The sequence below is a fragment of the Vanellus vanellus genome (assembly GCF_965231255.1).
Source record: "Vanellus vanellus genome assembly, chromosome: 24".
Taxonomy (NCBI): Eukaryota; Metazoa; Chordata; class Aves; order Charadriiformes; family Charadriidae; genus Vanellus; species Vanellus vanellus.
Window position 1 is genome coordinate 2,865,931 of NC_138929.1, and position 17,848 is coordinate 2,883,778.

Sequence of the window (17,848 nt, forward strand, 5' to 3'; positions counted from 1 at the left end):
CCCCCTTCAGATACTTCAAGGGGCTACAAGGTCTCCCCGGAGCCTTCTCTCCTCGGGGCTCCTTCGGAAGGGCAGGCTGACTCCCAGCCGGTTGGCTGCAGGACCAGCCCTTGGCCGGAGTTGGGTTTTTTTTTTGCAGCCCGAGCTGAACTTTACTTTTCTTCTTCTTTCTGTGTTAGGGTTCAGTCAGCTGTAGGCCAATTCACTGACACGCACAAGGTGCGTTGTGACCCTTGTGAGCCTTCTTTGGAAGGACACTTATTCTTTCAGCAATTCAGTAATATTTTATAACCCATCCCCAAATCAGGTCCTGTCTGAATCTTATTTCAGCTTCAGAATAAACTCTTTATTGCTTACATTAGCAAAATAGGCAATATGCACAAAACAGAGTGAATAAAAGACATCTTCCTCCTTACGTGTCTTGACAGGGTGAAGAGGGAGCTCCTTGGGAAGTTCCTGGAGTTACACAGTCCTAACAAAGCAGAAGTGGGAGAGAAAAAGCATAAAATTCGTGTGGCACTGCACATAACCCATTTTCATTTGGTTCCTGTAGGAAACGAGGCTTAAGTCATCGCCTCCTCTACCCTCCAGCCCCCGCTGATGCCTTGCAAATCCATTTTGATAGCGAGACCTGTGTTGAAGTTAGTATCTACTAGTAAGTACCTACAAGTTTTGAGAAAAATCAGCAACTGGTTAGAGGAGAGAGACGCAAGTAAGTGTTTCTGCGGAGGAAAGGCTGCAGTACGAGCTCAGCGGTTATTTGTTTTCCCTGGCCCGCTGGCTGGCCACTCGGCTCACATTGTCTGGCCAAGCTGCACCGAATTGTCTGTAGCACAGAGCTGCCTCTTATTTCCAACCTACATTTATTCATGGCCGGTTCATCCCTTTTTGTTCTTGCGCCAACTTTTGCCATTAGCATAAACAGCTTTTTTCTCGCTCAGTTGTTTTGTTTTGTTTTTTATAGATGGTGACTTTGTCCCTTTCAGCCTTCATTTTCCTCAACTAAGCATAGGATGGGCTCCCCATTCCCGTGAGCCTCCTCGGGGCCCTCCCCTGCACCTTTTTGCACTCCAGTTTCTTGTGTTTCTCTCTGAATGCCTTTCACAGTGTACAATGCGCAGAAAAATATATTTCCTGTAAGTGGTCTGATGAACCTTTTCTCATTAAAAAGGGGAAATGGACTTACTAACCTCCCTTCTCTAGACAGTAATATTTTGAAATTTGTCTTCCCCCGTCTTTGTTGTGTCAGTGGTCTGAGGATACTTTTGCAGAACCAAACTCTGGGCAGAGCTCTTAACTCTCCAGTCAAATCCAGCGGAGCTGTGCCATGTAAGCACTCAGTGATTACCTCATGAAATCCTAAATTCACGGATTGAGCGCTGCAGCAAGTACGTTTGGGGACAAGGGCTGGGAAGGGATCTGTAGGGATGCTTGTAGCTACAGGAATAGGTAGAACAGCCACTCACGTTGGTCTGCAGAGATCAGTCGACATCAGCCATGTCAGAAACTCCTGGTTCAAAACATCCTTCAAACCTTCTGAACCTTCCAGAGAAGTAAAACTGCAAGAAGTGTACTGTGTCATAAAGACAGAGGAGAGGCAACGATCCAGATGCAGTATGTAGCAGCCTCGTATCCCAATCCCCTCAAGTTCACGGGGGTATTTTATTTTCCTTCTCTCCTAATATCTGACTCAGATAAACCCACAAAAAGAGCTTTAACCTCTTTTTGACGTGGTGAGCTCTTTGCACGCAGCGGTGCCTTGATCTTGGCGTGTTTGGGCTAGCCAGCAGTGAGCATGTAAGTCAGGCTTGGGGGACGAGAAGGAACGGTCCGGCGACCCCCTGCACCCCACCTCCTCCTAGACCCAGCAGGCATCAAAAGAACGGCGGAGCGTGGGTGAAACAGCATCTACGCTCCAAACTCACAAAGGAACGGCTTTGTTTCCAAGAAGGACTTTCGCCTGCAAGTCGCGTTTTCTATTTGCAATTAAGGAGATTAATGGAGACACTGGAAAACAATTCTTTTTTTTTTTTTTTTTTTTAAAAAAATGAAGCTAATCAAGCTGATTACTCTCTAGCATCAAAGTTTTCCCTTCCCTCCTCCATCCCCCTCCCCCAGACCAGGTTAGACAAACATCTGTCAGGAACAGTTTAGGGCGCGCTGATCCTGCCTGGGAGCAGAGGTCAGACTAAATGACCTCTTCAGATCCCTCAAAGCCCTCGTTTCTTTGATTTTGTATTTTCAGTATGACTGGCAATTCTCGGTGTCTGATTTTCTGAGTGCTTGGCCCGAGACACCTCTGTGAACCGTGGCCATGCCCGTTTCCCCCACCCCGGGTCGTCCCCCTCACCCTGGTTTCTAAAGCAGTTTTCATGCAAAGGCTGTGGAAGACAACAAATGCCCCCAGATTCTTGTTCTGGGTGACTGTCCCATGACTCCCTGTAGTTAGAAATTCCTTTTTGTTTTGTTTTGGTTTGGTTTTTTTTGCCACAAGACGCTAGGATTGGGCCTGAAGGATGAGGGCTGTGCGCGGTAAGTGCCTTTTTTTCCTTCTTGCCACCATTTTAAGACTAAGCAGCAGCAACCTGTTAGGTTTTGTAGAATCCCCTTCATGTTAGAGAAAGGAAATTTATCCCTCATTCATTTGTTGGCGGTTTGTTGTTGTTTTTTTTTTTTTTTCAATTTTAAATTTAGAAAGTGCCCAAAAGCAGATTTTTTTTTTTCTTTGGATTCATGTGTCTAATTTGCTTTTTGAACATTTGTGACACAAGCCGAGATTGGGGGAGGTGAAACAGGCTATTGACAGGCTGTGGATGTGCTGACACAGCACAAAGCGGCGCAGCGCTGAGATACGCAAGTGTGCTCTCAGCCAGATGGCTCGGGAAGCGAAGGCACGAGCTGCAGCGCCAGAGCGCTCCATATGGACTCGGTTACCTTGCCCAGAGGTACCTGTGCCGAGCCAGCTCGTATCGCCATCGTTATCACTATGATTTTAAGATGATTATCTTAAAAAAAAAAAAAAAAAAAATCTGTGCCCTTTTCTGGAGATGCTCAGACAGATCAGAAACAAACTGGGAAAATCCTCCTGGGCCAGGCATGGCTTCACGTTTGGATGACATAATAAGACCTTGTAGCAGTGATACGGGGAAAGAACTGTTTTGTTTCTTTTTAAAAAAAAAAAAAAAAAAGAATGGGTCAACATGCTGAGAGTGTGAGCGAGTAGGTTCCCCCCCCCCCCTTCCCTGTGGGTTGATTTGATCAAATCAAAGTGTTTTGCAGAAATGTATCAATTTCATCCGGGTTTTCACTGGAGAGTTTTTGTTTGAGAGGGCTTTGTTTAGATTAGGTCAAAGCACTTCATGTTGACTTCTCCGTTTCGGTGATGTTGGGATGTTAGGGAGCGTTTCAGCCCTGTCAAAACTCCGAGCTTTGACCTTATCAAAGCGCTGGGTTTTGATGAGGCTGTGCTGACATTTGCAAAACCAAAAAAAAAGCCAAACAAACAAAAAAAAACCCCAATCGTCTATATTTTTGAAATCTGCATTTTGTGAGAAATTTCAAAGTTAGAGAGGTTTTTTATTTTTGTCGTTGTTCTTTTCCTCACTCATGAGACAGAACTGCAAAATGTGAAATTTCCTTTTGAAATCAAAATCCTCTCGTTTTCCTATGTGACGCCGTTACCATCGATACCTGCCCCCAAACATTCCTGCAAAAGTTAAACACCCGGGGACCTCATCCCTCCCCGCGACCAGATTTTCTATTCTCCCATCTCACCTCGGGTTTTTCTTGGCTTTCAGTAGCCAGGCGAAGAAGTCTTTGGCCTCCTGGGTGCCCAGGTCCAATCTTTGGCCGTTTGCCGCCGATCCTTGGGGCTCAGCTTCCCTCTTGTACGGCTCGATGATGTTGCTGGAATAGGCGAAATGGGACGATATCAGCCCGAGGTGCCACAAGAGGGTGCCCAAATGCTGCTTTTCCACAAAACCCATCTCCCTCCCACTCCCATCTCCCATCAGCCAGAGAAGGCGGCGGTCTTGGACAGAGAGAGGGATGGTTGTGCTGTGTGCCGACAGACCAGAAAATTTCTAGGACTTAGAAAAATAAAAGAAAAGTTAAAAAAAAAAAAAAATAGAAGAGAAAACCAACTCCCTAGAGAATCGCTGCTGCGGTCCAAGAAAAATATCCTCGGCTCCACATTCTTCTGTGGCCATCAGTCGGCTGATGACAGCTGTAAGTTTGGATCGTAGGAGCATTGAAAGTCTACGCACTTACTCGCTTTTCTTCTCCCGTCTGGCTAGCAGCCATTCCACGAAGTTCTTCTTCAGCATGTTATCCATCGTGCGGCTGTAATCGCTTGCCAGGGTGGCCTCCGAGTAGCGTCGTTGCACTGGTCTGGCACTGGGAGTCCTTATACTTACGCTGGGGTAAGAGCACAGAGACAGAGTGAGTCCCGCGCAGACCGGGAGCACGTGCCGTGCGGGGTTTCGCTTGGGTTGCACGTGGTGGTCCGCGCGGTGCCTACGGTCAGCAAGGTTTTGTGATGGCTTTTTCTCTCTCTCTCGGTACAGGTGACCGTTCCTGCCTTGTAACGCGAGGAGGTGGCCAGAGAAGGGGCTAGCGTGCTCCTCGTCCATTTTGCTGGCTGCTAACGCAATTGCAGCGCAGATTCGAGGACGCGGGAGGAGACGGGCTCGGGATATTTGCCGATAGTCTGGAGTCAGTGCGGTTTTCCCTGCCGTAGCCCGATTCACATGGACTTTGGCTCGGAGCTAAGGCACCAAGCGTGCTCAGGCTCCCTCCTCCAGTGAGTTGCACACCTGGGGCCAAGGAAACCGTCTCCTATGTCCTGGAGAGGGTCGGGGCGGATGGCCGGAGACAAGGGCGGACCTCGAGACCAGTGCTGGTCTGACAGCGTAGATACAGACACTGGCTACCTAAGTTAGCAAAGGATTTCACGGCTGATCCTTTCTTAGTGCTATTAGCTGGGATTGCAGCAGCTCCTACTGCTCTAATAACGATTCTTTTGGATATAAGTTTTTGTAGCAGGAGTCAGGGAAAAGGGGGAAAAGTCTTTATTATATGCCTGCTTTATGTAACTGGTCATATTTTCAGAAGCTTCCAGATACTGGATGCCTCCGAGCCTCTTTCATGTGAGAAGATTACACCTTGTTTCTAGTTCTCAGCCAACCTTCTCTTCCTGGTTGACTTCCAGCTTGTTCCTCCTAACCCAGAGCCATGAAGTTTGTAGGGAAAGCTTGGGAGTTCCTGGCTCTGGCTCAAAGGCTCAGGGCTTTAGTTTGATATCTCTCTTATCGTTTGCTCATCTCTGTACGCTCGGCTGTCTCTATTATCCGAGATCTACCTCAGGACTCTTGTTCTCACCTACTTACCAAGATGTCAATGGAAAAAGTCCATTTGCCTCCAGTGGGGAGCTGGAAAAGGCTCAAAATACACCGTGAGCTTTCCAAAACACTTACCCCGAGACGTTTTCTTCCATCAAAACAAAGCCCAGAGAAGCGAGGAGCAGAGAGAGAACTTTTAAAGACATCATTTTCTTGGGTGGTTTCTCCGTTCAAAAGCAGAGGGCAATCCAGCTGTCCGGCCCCTGTAGCACATGGGGCACATAAGTGACAGGACAGTGAACCCAGAGGGACGTGCAGTGGTTGGGCACGCGCCTCTGCTTGTAAACGCGTTTCTGCAGTCCTTGCGCTTCGAGCAGCCTTCTCCATCCTACAAAGCCCTCTTCTGCCCTCCCCAGTTAAATTACTTTTTCAATGCCAACGCTCTTTCCCGCCGTGCTGTCTTTTAATGTTCGTTCCCTATACTTTTATTGTAACCATCAAATTCATTGTGGGTTGCGCATTCCCGGAGGCCAGGGCTTTGTCTTCCTCCGTGTTTACAAGCTGACCCTGTGGGTACCTCATTGTGCTTTAGGGGTGGGTTCAATCTGGCGCACGTGAACGGGAACGTACGGCGGATCAGGCAATTCAGCAGCAACGGCATCCCGCTCGTCCCACACTGCGGTGTTGCGGGATGTAGGAGCCCCATCTAATTTCTGGGAGATTTTCTGCCAGGATGGATAATGCCTTACATAGGGACCGGAGCCAGAGTCAGCGCATATCAGTTATGAAAAGTATCGCATGGACAGTGGCAGGATTGGATCCCAAGATTTATTAGGTTCAAGCTGTTCCTAGTCCTCACGTCCACAGTTCAGCTCAATAGCCCTTGGACATTTGAGCTCGTTTAATTACTATTCCAGCTCTGCAAACTCCATACAAACCCAGGTTTGATCATGGCTTACAGATATATTTTGTTGTCCCTCACCTCACTCTTTGTTATAGATGTTTCTGGAGAGTGCGTTGCAACGGAGAGCTGCTGTTAACTGGAAGAGCACAGCAACAAAAAGAAGAGGTCTAGACCAGGACTCAAGGATCCCATCCTTCCAAAAATTTACTCGCGCATTGATAGAACTTTACCCTTCTAAGTAGTTATTTGTACTCTTACAACAGCCCAATTATTGTTTTGGAGAGAGCCAGAATTTGCAAGTTTGGATGTTGTTCGTAATTGTGGCATTTGTTATTTCTGGAACATTGTGACATCTTTTACAAACGTTTTCCGCCCTTCCTATTAGGTGAGCAAAATGCTGAATGCGTTACATTATCTCAGATGCATCAGGTTCTGAGGAATGCTCTTAAAAGCAAAGGTGTAACGTTCTGAACACTGGCAAAATCCCTAAAATACTTAGAGGTAAAGCAATAAAAGACAAATAGTTACAGGGTGTGTTAACAGCAGAAGTAAATTCCATTATACAGAAAGCTGAATTTGAAATTATAACGAAAAAAACATATGATGATTAAATAACAGCTCTTCCCTCTTATTTGCTTTTCATTTCATGCATTGGCGATGTAACGGTGGGGATGATGATGGATCTGAAAATAGCTAAGTTGTGCAAGAATATTGTTCGGCTTAGGGTAATTATCCATCGTGCTGGGAGAGGAAATGCGCTGTAACCTTAATTTTCAGAAAGGGCAGTACTCCTCCTCTGCAGAACTCCCTCAAACAGGGAGGAAAAGCAGTCCACATTTTCTAAGACTGTTGAAAAACCGTTTTTTAATCAATACAAGAGCCTTTGTCTGCGTGACACTGGATTGGAGTAGTCGAGCTCTGCTCGCCCCGTCTGGCACGGAGTTTGCTGCCAAACCTACACTCCTTCTGATTCCTTCACAAAAGGAGGAGCAACTGGTGGGATCTTTGCACCATAAAGGTCCTCCAGTCCCCTGTGCACTACTCTCTGCTTTGGAAGAAGCTGTATCCCTGTTTTATCCATAGCTGGGAGGTCCCAAAAAGCAACTAAGAACCAATTTCTCCTCATTTCCCGGTGTAGGTGCAGATCCCAACCCGACGTTTGCCGCGTACTGAATCCTTTCTCTGAAATAACAGTCTTTCCCTTCAGAACCCAACACGTACACCGCTGAGGTCTTTTCTGCCAAAGCTGCCGAGAAAACAGCCGATCTCGGACGGCTTTGGGAAAAACTCAGCCAAAGGTACGGGCTGGTCCTGCTCCGCCGCGGCTGCTGCTCGCAAACGCTGTTCCCTCCCACTCTTATCTTCATAAAACAGAGTTAAAAAAAGTGAAAGAGAGAGGCTGACATAGAGCTTCTTACCTTTCTCTGAAGCTGCCCGGGGGATTTCAGCCCGTTCTGAGTGCGGAGGAGACCCTTCAGGGCTTTTATATACGGTGGCGGTGCCGGACCAAACCCACTTCCATGGGGTAAACAGGAAATCAAGCAGCTAATCAAAGCAATTCAAACCCACTTAGAGCGGCTTCATTAGGTCCATTGACCTACAGAACAGGAAAAGAACCTTTTAAAATATGTTTACGTTAATGGCAATTAAACATTACTGTATCACCAAATCAGGAATGAGCACGGATTGTGGGCGTAATACATATGGCATTGGTCTAAACGTTAATTCCACATAGCACCTCCTTCCCCGGTAAAAAGTTCCTTAATTTCCATCTTTCGCCAAACTTAAGTGCTGTCTTAGAGACGTCCAATCTGCTCCTTCTCTTTCTTACAGCAGGAATGGCTTTGCTAAAATCAATAGCTCCCGTCATTGTTATTTTTGTCACCATCAAGTCTGGGCATCCCAACGGTGGTCTGCGACCCCCAAATACTGCAAACAGCCTCTGTCCCCCCAAATGTGCGCTCGGAGAGGATAAAACTTGGGATGGAGAGCGGCAGACGGGGAACTAGTAGGAAAGGGTGAGGCAGCACTGGTTAAGGTGGAGGGTGGTGGCACAGCAGCCGCCTGCGGGGGGTGAAGGGTGAGGGGTGGGGGGTGAGGGGTAGCAGCTGGAGCTGAGCGCCCGTTTGGGCTTTTTCTGCTCTGAGTGAGTGATGGAGCGTTTCCCGGTGGCTCTGCAGCTGCTGGGGACATGGGTCAGTGAGGCCACCGCCTCACCCTGCCCTTGCACAGCTGGATCCAGGAGAGCAGATGTCCGGCAGATGTTAATTGTGCCATCGGAGTCCAGGGGGGTCAATCCACTTTCCATCAGCTCCGCTGTGACCGCGGGCGCCTGGTAGGATATTCTCCCCGCTGCCTGACCTGCCCCGCTTCCCCGGGCTCTCTCTGGGACAACTGGACCCATTCCACTCTTAACACGTTAAAAAAAAAAAAAAAAAAAAAAAAAAAAAAGCAGTTTAGGGACTGCTCCCGGGCGTGGACCTGCTGCTCGTGGATCCCCGTCGCACCCGACATCGCCGTGTTGACGGAGCAGAGCAGGATTAGGTTTGCGCCAGCCGAACCCACGAGCCGAGCTCCGCTCCCATCGCCGCCGAAGCGAAGCGGCGCCCCGTGGCTGGCTGTGCCGGCTCGCGGAGCGCGGTCCCCTCCGCAGCTCGCTTCCCTGGAGCAGCCGCGACTTTTGCAGGAGGTTATCCAAGTTACAACCTTCCCCTCGGGTCTGCCAGCCTGGTTTGGGTTTTTTTTTGTTTTCTTTTTGTTTGTTTGTTTGGTTTTGTTTTGTTTTGTTTTGTTTTTTTTAATTATTATTTATTTTCATGGAGTTCAGCCGAACCGCTGGGAGCAGTAACCCCGCACACCTGGATGTAGGAGGGATGTGCGTGTGTGCGTATCCTCCCAGGTTTGTGCTGGCTCAGCTACATCGGGGATTTGCGTGGGAAAGAAGGAGGATTTCTGGCTGACGGGGCTGAGCAAGAAGCAGCCCTTAATGGAATTGCAGTAATAACGGCAAAATTGAAGCGGTGGTGGTTTCGGCGTGGGAGAGGGTTTCGCCGTGCTGGAGCAGTGCCCCCGGTGTATCTTGTCCCCAACACGTGCAGAAACGCAGCGTGGTGAGGTGCGTCTCCCCACGTTGAGGCTCTCCGTTTCGTGCAGTTCCTTTCTAAAAAGTGGGTTGCTTTTTTTTTTTTTTTTGCTTTTTTTTTCCTGCTCTTCTGAGAAGGGCTGCTGGGACACGCTGTCGGATAGGGGCTGGTTCCAACCCCTACCTATATTCCTGCGCCGGGGGAGGGGGGCAGAACGAAGCGCATCCATCCTGCCCCGGCGCTGGCAGAGGCGAGCTCTCCCGGCTTGGTCGTTCTACAACTCCCCGGCGCAACCCGCCTCTCCAGCGAAAAAGCGTTGCATCCATATTGCATGAAGAGAAAGGCTCAGAAGGACGTTATTAGCGCAGATTAAGAGTTCGGTGCTATTAGGGAGTAATTACTACTTTCACAGGAACTACTTAGCACGGGGCTTAGTCCGTTAGGCAGCAGCGCAGGAGCACGCCGGGGTTTGCGAAAGCTTCTCGCCCATGCAGGAGCATCGTGCCTGCTGTAATAAATGAAGCACTATAATAGTTACAAGTAACCAATTTACACTCCTAGCACAGTTGCTGATCGATAAAATGGAATAGTTTATCCGGGTGTCTTTATTATATGTGTTCTGGGTACTTCCCTCCCAGCCAACTCGGATATCTTGTTTCTCCAAAGTGCAACCTATTTGTTTTCCTCTCATTAAGTGCCTCTGTAGGATATAAAGTTAATAGAGTGAAATAAATATCCAGCAGCATTAAATGTTGACCCAGGGTTCGCGGTTACGGCTGTTGCAGGGCATCTGCTGGTGGCGCCGTTTGGGCAGCAGCACTCTAAAATTTCTCAATCTTTAAACAAAAACGACCAAAAAAAAACCCCACCCTAAACAACCCAGCTATGCAGAAGTTCTTCCCAAAGGCAGGCGGGTGCTGTTTGCCTTTCGTTCTGTCTGCGTGACGCCCGCTGATCCATGCCTAAAATGCTGAACCTCTGCCTGCCGGTTCGGGGCCGGGGGGAGCGCAGAGGTGCTGAGCCACGCGCTGCGCTGGAGAAGGGCCCTGTGCCCACGTCTGCTTCCTCCGGGGTCACGGGGAGGGGGGGGAGGGGGCTCGTTAAGGGCGCAAACCTCACTCCTCTCCAGCCTCGGCCCATCGCAGCCCCAGCAGCGTCATCTGCGGTCTCCTGCCTTCTCCGACAGCACACGTCATCCCACAAGCTTCGGTTGGGTCCTGGCCGGGGACAGGGGACGCTTTAGCTTAGGTTTCACCCGGCCGCGGCGTCTGCCTCCCTGCAAATTCGACGGGAGAGCTGGGGCTGCCCCGCTTCAGCCCCACAGCGCTTCGTGAGCCCGCTCCGCTCTTCTCCCCCGCAGACCCGGCGCGAGGAGTTGGCGTTTCGGGAATTCGGGAACGCGTTGGGAAGATCACAGCTGCGCTACCGAAGCGGTTCTTCTGCTCCGCTTTGAGACACCGAAGCATCTCAAGGGCAACCCTGATCACAACGCATGTCAAGTATTAGATGTCCCTGTAATCATGGAAAGCGGGGCTTGAAGTGACCCTAAGGGGTCATCCCTTCCCTCCCCTGCCCCCGGACCGCCTCAGCTCCGCTTAAATCGCTCGGAAAGGACGAGTCTGACCCGTTCCCAAAAGTTTTCGGAAGTGGAAATGCTGCAAACTTCCCGAGGAGCTTCTTAGGGTTTAGCTCCAACATCTCGCCTTCAATGGCGCAGTTTATCCCTCTCTCCTACTCCCAGCGGATGGGGTGGATAAGATTTTTGCCTTTCCCGCTGGCGCAGCGCTCTTCGGTCGCTGTTTTGTGTGGCACCGCTCGGGGCACAGAGAAGGGTTTCAGGTGTTGCGCGTCCTTGGGGAAAATAACACACTCCGCTCCATTTTGTGTGCAAGCGTTAGACTGATCGGAGGTTCCTAATTGTATCCCGCTACGATCGATCGGTGTTAGGATTTGCTCTGCTCCTCAAGTCGCAGGGAGAGAGGAAAGGGGGATTTTTAAGTTTTTCAACCCCCGAAATCACAGGCTTTGGAGCATCATTCAAACTCCGCTCCTGACTGAGGACCGATTCTGTTCTTAACTCAGCTTTGCTGCTGTCAAAGGCATAGAGAGGCTCAAAGCTTTTCTCGGGAGCTCGTTTCTCTCCGGAAAATACCAGCGGTGATGTCTCGCGGAGGAGGTAACACTCACACGCTGTATTCTCGCTCGCCCTGTTGCACCTTGGCAGAGCCCAAGTCCTAAAAACAAACTTTCTTTTCCCCCAAACCGGGACCCCGCAGCCCGTCTCCAGCCTTCCCCCCGCCCTCCCGGGGCTGCCTGGGCTCCCGCCGCCGCTCACAGCCTCGGCTGCCCGACGGCATCGCCCGCATCCGGCACGGCAAAGGCTGCTGCTGCCGGGAGGGGAAACCGCACGCCCGATCCCGGGCACCGGGACTCTGCCAGGAGGGCTCAGAATTCCCAAAACCCGGCAAAAGCAGCTTTTTGCTCCAGCTGAAGGCGGCGAGGGCTCTGCCCGGCTCCTCATCCCATCCCTTGCGCTGCGCTTAAACCCTGCCCAGCGCTCACCTTGGGGACGCGCTGGGGACACTGGGTGGATTTACAGGGCATCGCCGGAGTGCCGAACTTCATCCTCTCTTCTGGGTTCAGACCTTCCTCCCCCTCCAGCGCTTGCGGGAACGGAACGGGTTTTTTCACAAGGGCAAAATACCAGATATGGTTTTAAATGCCGATACTCCCGTTTAACTGCAAACAAACCCTACGGCCTTTTAAGGCTCCGGCGGTTGTTCCCGACGCGCTCAGCTCACGGGGGTGGCTGTCTCAGAGCCTTCCCGACTGCCGGTTCTTTTTTGTTTGTTTTTTTTTTTTTGGGGGGGGAACCCCACAACAACTCCAAATGAGAACCGCAAACCGCGAGGAATATGGGCTTCTCCTTGTTGCACACTCTGCTTGGTTCGTTTTTTGGTAAATGTTTGTCGTCCCCCGGGAGCAGGGACCTACTGGACAGTAACTGGTGTGACAAACTTCCCCCGACAGCACCTGTAACCTCTGCGCGGGGAAGATTTCTTCGAACCACCGTGTAGCGTACAAAAAAACAATCGTCTCACAACCGCCACTTTTGCCGCTGCGCGGCGAGCGCGGTCGCCGCTTGGAGGGGCCGCAGGGGCGATCGGGACTCGCTCGAGCGTTAAAACTACCTGTGCTTTGCCCCCCTCCTTGTTCAGCGCTTTACCTTGCGGCAGCTGTCTCCGTGTGAAAACCATCCCTTATTCCCCCTTGGAGCACAGAGAGAGCCCGGACTAACCGGCCGGGGAGATTAGAGCGGTGGAACTGCGGGAAAGGAGAGGAAATAATCAGTCCCGCTAAATCCCGAGTGTGTAACCAGCAGGACGAGAAACTAGACGAGCCCGGTCCACGGCAAGGCGCCTGCCCAAGTGGCTGGGTCAGTAACCCGAAATTATTTCCATCTCGTGCCCTCGCTGCTCTCCTTAACGTCACCTTCGCGGCAGCCCAGCGGCGCGGGCGCCCCGGCACAGGCGGTGGGGAAGGGGTCAAGGTTTCGATTGTGAAACGACCTATATATATATTTTTTTTTTTTTTTTTTTAAAGCGAGACCCACAGCGGAAAGCGGGGCCGGGCGGCTTCCCGCTTCCCGGGATCCACTTGGTTTGGGTCTAAAGAATTAGGCAAAACCGCCATGGTATTAGTGGCTCGAGCCTTTCCATGCCTCCCCGCCCCGGGGAGTTTAAAAAGTGGAGGGCTGCAAAACAGCGGGCGCCGGAGAGCCCGCTCCGCTTCGGGGGGTTTCAAACGGTGGCTGGAAATTATAGGGCCCCCAAATTTGTACTCGCGGAGCATAAATCTGGTAGAAACGCGTTTATTTCAAACCGGAGGAAATCGGCTACAAATAGCCACAGTTGCTGAAAGGAAAACGTTTAATCTGTGCTTTCTCAGTGCTGCAAATGTTTGGAGGGGGGGTCAAAAGAGCAGCTCCTACTCGAAATAAGGTCGGGGGGAGTTCAGCAACGGCGGGATTCAGCCCCCCCCCCGCTTCCTCAGCTACCTTAGTCTGGTTTATCATTGTACCAAGACCCAAACTTTCCCCCACCGTTGGGAAGAACGGCCGCTCCAGCTCTGTGTCCAGCTGCTCCCGGGGATTTTCGAGGAAGAAAACCTCAATTTGACAGGTTAGAAAGGTCCGCTGTAAAGAAGCGGCGGCATATTCATTTGGGGGGGAAAATGTAAAATTAAAGGGACTCTCTGAACACCACCGTTTCAGGACTCGGTCTGATAAGCGTTTTCCTTTCCCTGCACGTGGACTTTACCACTTACCCAAAGAATCACAGAAGGGTCAGGGTCGGAAGGGACCTCTGGAGGGACAGAAGAACCCAAACGGGACCATTTCCACTGGGGGAGGGCAAAAAAAAACCCAAACAAAACCCCAAAAAAACCAACCCCAAATCTATGCAAAGCCGCTTTGTTCGGTGGCAATTTGAAGGGTGGGTTCCCTGGGCGTTTGCAAACCCCCAGCGCAGAATTCGGGTGGTCCTTCCAGGGGAGGCTGAGAAGGGCACCGAGCCCCAGCCCTGCACGGCGCTGAGCACCCTGCCCTGCTGGGAACCCCGAAACTGCACAGCGGCAGCTGTAGGGGAGAAGCAAAGGGTTGTTTGGTTGTGGGTTTTCTCCCTTGGGTTGGGTTTAAAGAGACTCCGGCTTTTTAGTACCAGAACTAAAGGGAATTTCAGGATGGGAGTTGGTTCCGAAGCCGGAGTTTATTGCAGCATTTGCCTTGTTTTTAGCTGGAGGACTAAAATGTTGAGGGAAGGGGCAGATCTTGCAGCAAATTGCAGGTTTAACCATTTCCACCTTCAGCACTGCAGGTCCTGAACCTGCCACCCTCCGGGAGGGGGGATAGGGGCCGGGGGGGGCATTTCCCAGCCCTCAGCCCCTGCCCCGGGGCTGGGGATGCTCCTCTGCTCCAACAAAACAGCATTTCAGTGCCAAGAGGGTGTTTGGAACGCCCAGAGAAGCGGGAGATGGTTAATAAGCTACTTCAAACCTTAATTTTGTTTTAAAGCAAACTGTTACTTTCACAGCAAGTTTGGTTCTTCACAAATTTATCAACACCAGCTTTAATCAACCGGATCTTCTTAGATATGAGCCGCTTTTTCCAGTCATGAATATTTTCCACATAATAAAAACTGAACAAAAGGTGGTTTAAACTGGGATTCCACTTAAGTAAAAGGAAATATTTCCCGACCGTAACCCTCACTCTCCTTATTCTGTTGAATTCTCACCTGTGGTTTAAGGACAGGCTTGCTCCATATTCGGATTATTTCTGCTAGTTGAGATTTGATTGAAACAGATTCTATGCAAACAAATTTTTTTTTCCCCCCTTTCTGACCTGTTGTTGTACTGGAAACTTTCAGCCCATATTTATTAGATTGTAATGAATACATATTTTCAAACTTTCAAAAATGAACATTTTTTTTTAAAGGTTTCTGGGCTTTCTAAGTGCATCTTTAATGTTGTCCAAATTAAATACTAGTGATACCACCAGAGATCAAAAAAAAAAAAAACCAAATCCACACCAGAAAAACCAATTAAAGAAAGATTCAAATGATAACTGGCAGAAAAATAACAGAATATAATCTGTTCTTGTTTACTGCTAATCTGTCATAAAAAAAATATATATTTTAGATATTTTCTGCCTCAGCTCAACAACACTTCAGCAGACTGCAATAATTGTACCCTTTCGTATCAAACCCCCATTTCAGTGAAATCTCAGCTGCATTATTTACCATCCAGCTACAACCTTCTCCCTTAAGAAAGTTCCCCAAACTCCTAAGTGACAACAATAATTATTGGAACTTGTAGATAAATTGTAAAAACCCATTAAGACAATTTCTGCCTGACTCAAAGATTTAAATCTTTAAAAAAAAAACAAACAGTTTTTCCCCAAACCAGGTTTTATGTACAAAATCAGAAGCAGCTTTAGGTTGATAGGAGAGTGAGGCAGTAAAAGTTGAAAATATTTGTAAACTCACACACACAAAAAAAAATATATAAAAATCAATTCCTCTGAGTGATTTTTGAAACTACAGCCCGATTTAAGAAAATCCTGGGGGAAGGAAAAAGGCCAGAGAGGGTTTTACAAGTGACAGTGCCCGGGTACAAACTGTTGCTCAGCCCTTCCCCGGCTCCAGAAATCCCACTGGATTCCTGTTGCAGTTGCTGGAAACATTTAAATCAGCGAGGGGCGACCGGTTTCCCTTTGGGGAAGGGGGAGAGGGGGGTGGGGGTGGGATTTGCAGAGCTGGTTTTGCCCTGGCTCGGCTGGGGGAGTTCGGGGTGGGGGGCAGCCCCCCTCCCCCCCCAGCTCCTGCAGAGGGGGTGAGCGCAGCTCTCTCCCCCCCCCCCCCCCAGCAGATCAATGATTTCATCTCTGCTCTTTGCATTCTCTAAATACCTCGCATCTGGAATGCTCCCGCCAGGGGAAGGAGGCTGACTGATAGCCTTTCTTGTTTCAGATCTAAATTGAAGACTTCCCTCTTTGTTTGGATTCTTTTTTTCCTTCCCCCCCCCCTCCCCCCCCTTTTTTATTTTTTTTTTTTTTTAAGGTTGGTTTCCTTCATTTCATTATGGCAAAGGATTATGTTACAAGGGGGAAGGTACTGAGTAAACCAATAAAAGCCCCAACAAAAGTATTCTGGTCAAGATTAGAAATAGATGGGAAGCAGAGAGCGGATCATTTATTTCAGCTGTGGGTTTTGTGGGTTTTTTTGTTTGTTTTTTTTTTTTTTTTCGGGGGGGACACACACGTATCGGCGGAGGAAGGTGCGTGCTCCAAGTTTGGAGCCGGGGGAGGCTGGCAGGGGGCTTTGCCGAGCTGCAGGAAATTCATTTCCCGATTTCATCGCTCTCTTCTTTTCACCTGTGAATTTCCAGTTGGGAATCCCCCCCCCCCCCCCAAAAAAAAAACCAAAATAAAAAAAAAAACTAAAAAAAACCCAAACCCAAACAAAACCCCAACCAAAAAAACACCACTCCCCCCCCCCCGCCCCCCCCCCGCGTGTGGATGCAGCGGTGCTCCTGCAAAAGTTCCTCCGGCTGATTTGGGGTTTGGTGCTTTCAGGAGAGCCGAGCGGCGCAGCTGGAGGGGTGGGAACCGGACTCGCCCCGGTGAGCAGCATCTCCGTGGGTTTTTAAGGCAAAGTTCCCGGGATAACAGAATGGATCGGCTTACGGGAGGGAAAACTGAAAGCTCTTTGCTTTAAATGACCGTTTCCCAGGATTTTTATCATTCATTTTAATGAGTTTCCTCGGGGGCTGTGGCACAGAGCACATGCAAACGTCCTGGGGCATGCGCATCTATTTCTTAAGGTTTACACAACTTCTGATTCCCGAGTAATATCTATTTAAAAAAAAAAAAAAAAAAAAAAAAGAAATATTTACTAACAAATTCTCCACGTGGCTTTTCCTGGGCCGGGAGGAAAACAATAATAAAAAAAATATTTACTCCAAAAAGAAAATATTTAGCGATGGAACACAGCACATCCCACGTGTGTAGCACAAGAGGGAACAACCGAATCCGTCAGCCGTGCCCCCCCCCCCCCCCCCGCCCCCACAGCACGCCCACCCCGAAAGGCTGCGGGGGGGGGGGGGGGGGAGAGAAAGGGGGGGCGCGGAGCCGGTTGCGCACCCGCGCAGGGAGCGCGGAACTGCGCGGGAGAGCCGCGCCCGGCGAGCTCTCAGCCGAGCCCTTCCCTCGATGGGCAAAACCGCTCTGTTCGGGATTTTTTAAATTTTTTTTTTTTTTTTTTTTTTCCAGGGCGGGAGCGGGGGTTGGGGGGGAGGGGGGGGAGCAGCGCGGAGCCTCCGGTCCGGCGGGCGGGAACGGGTTTTCCCGCGGAACGTTCCGCTTAACTTCAAGCGCGGAGGGGCCGCGCTGTGCCTCTGCTTGCGGCGCGGCGGGAGGGACCGGGGAAGGGGGGAGGACACCGGGAAGAGGGAGGGGGACACACACACACACACACACGGCCGCCCCCGCCCCTCCCCGCCCGGCAGCATCCCGGTCCCAGCCCGGGGCTCCCCCGCCCGCCCCGTCGGGGCGGCAGGAAGGCCGGGGAGGGGGTGGATGAATGGGGGCGGGGGTGTGTGTGAAGGGGGGGGGGTTCGCTGCTATTTTCAACCCATCTTGAGCCTAAAAATAAAAGTCTCCAGAAAAGGCAGGCGGGGAGGGAAAAGGGGGGGGAGGGAAAAGGGGAGGGGGCGGGGAGGGAAAAGAGTGGTGGTGGTGGTGGTGGTGGGGGGGTGTTCCGCACACGCCGCTTTGCCGACGGGGCGCCCCCCCCCGCCCCCTTCCCAGCCCAGCCCCGTCGGGGAACGGACCCTCCTCCACCGTGGGGCCCTTTTGTGCCGGGAGGAGCCCCCCCCCCCCCCCCGCCGCCCCCCCAGCCACCTTCCCCGAAGGCTTCCGCGGGGCTGCACATGAAGGGCTTAAAACAATGCCGTGGACAATAACACCC

General features: G+C 50.6%; 1 protein-coding gene across 1 annotated transcript; it reads right to left on the minus strand.

The window, feature by feature from the left end:
* Positions 1 to 1,462: 1,462 nt before the first annotated feature.
* GIP (gastric inhibitory polypeptide) lies at positions 1,463 to 5,548 on the minus strand (the record flags this gene model as incomplete). Its single annotated transcript, XM_082495030.1, has 4 exons — positions 1,463 to 1,559; positions 3,775 to 3,906; positions 4,270 to 4,416; positions 5,475 to 5,548. The coding sequence occupies 4 exons, from the start codon at positions 5,546 to 5,548 to the stop codon at positions 1,463 to 1,465; spliced, it is 450 nt and encodes a 149-aa protein (XP_082351156.1).
* Between the last annotated feature and the right edge of the window lie 12,300 nt (positions 5,549 to 17,848).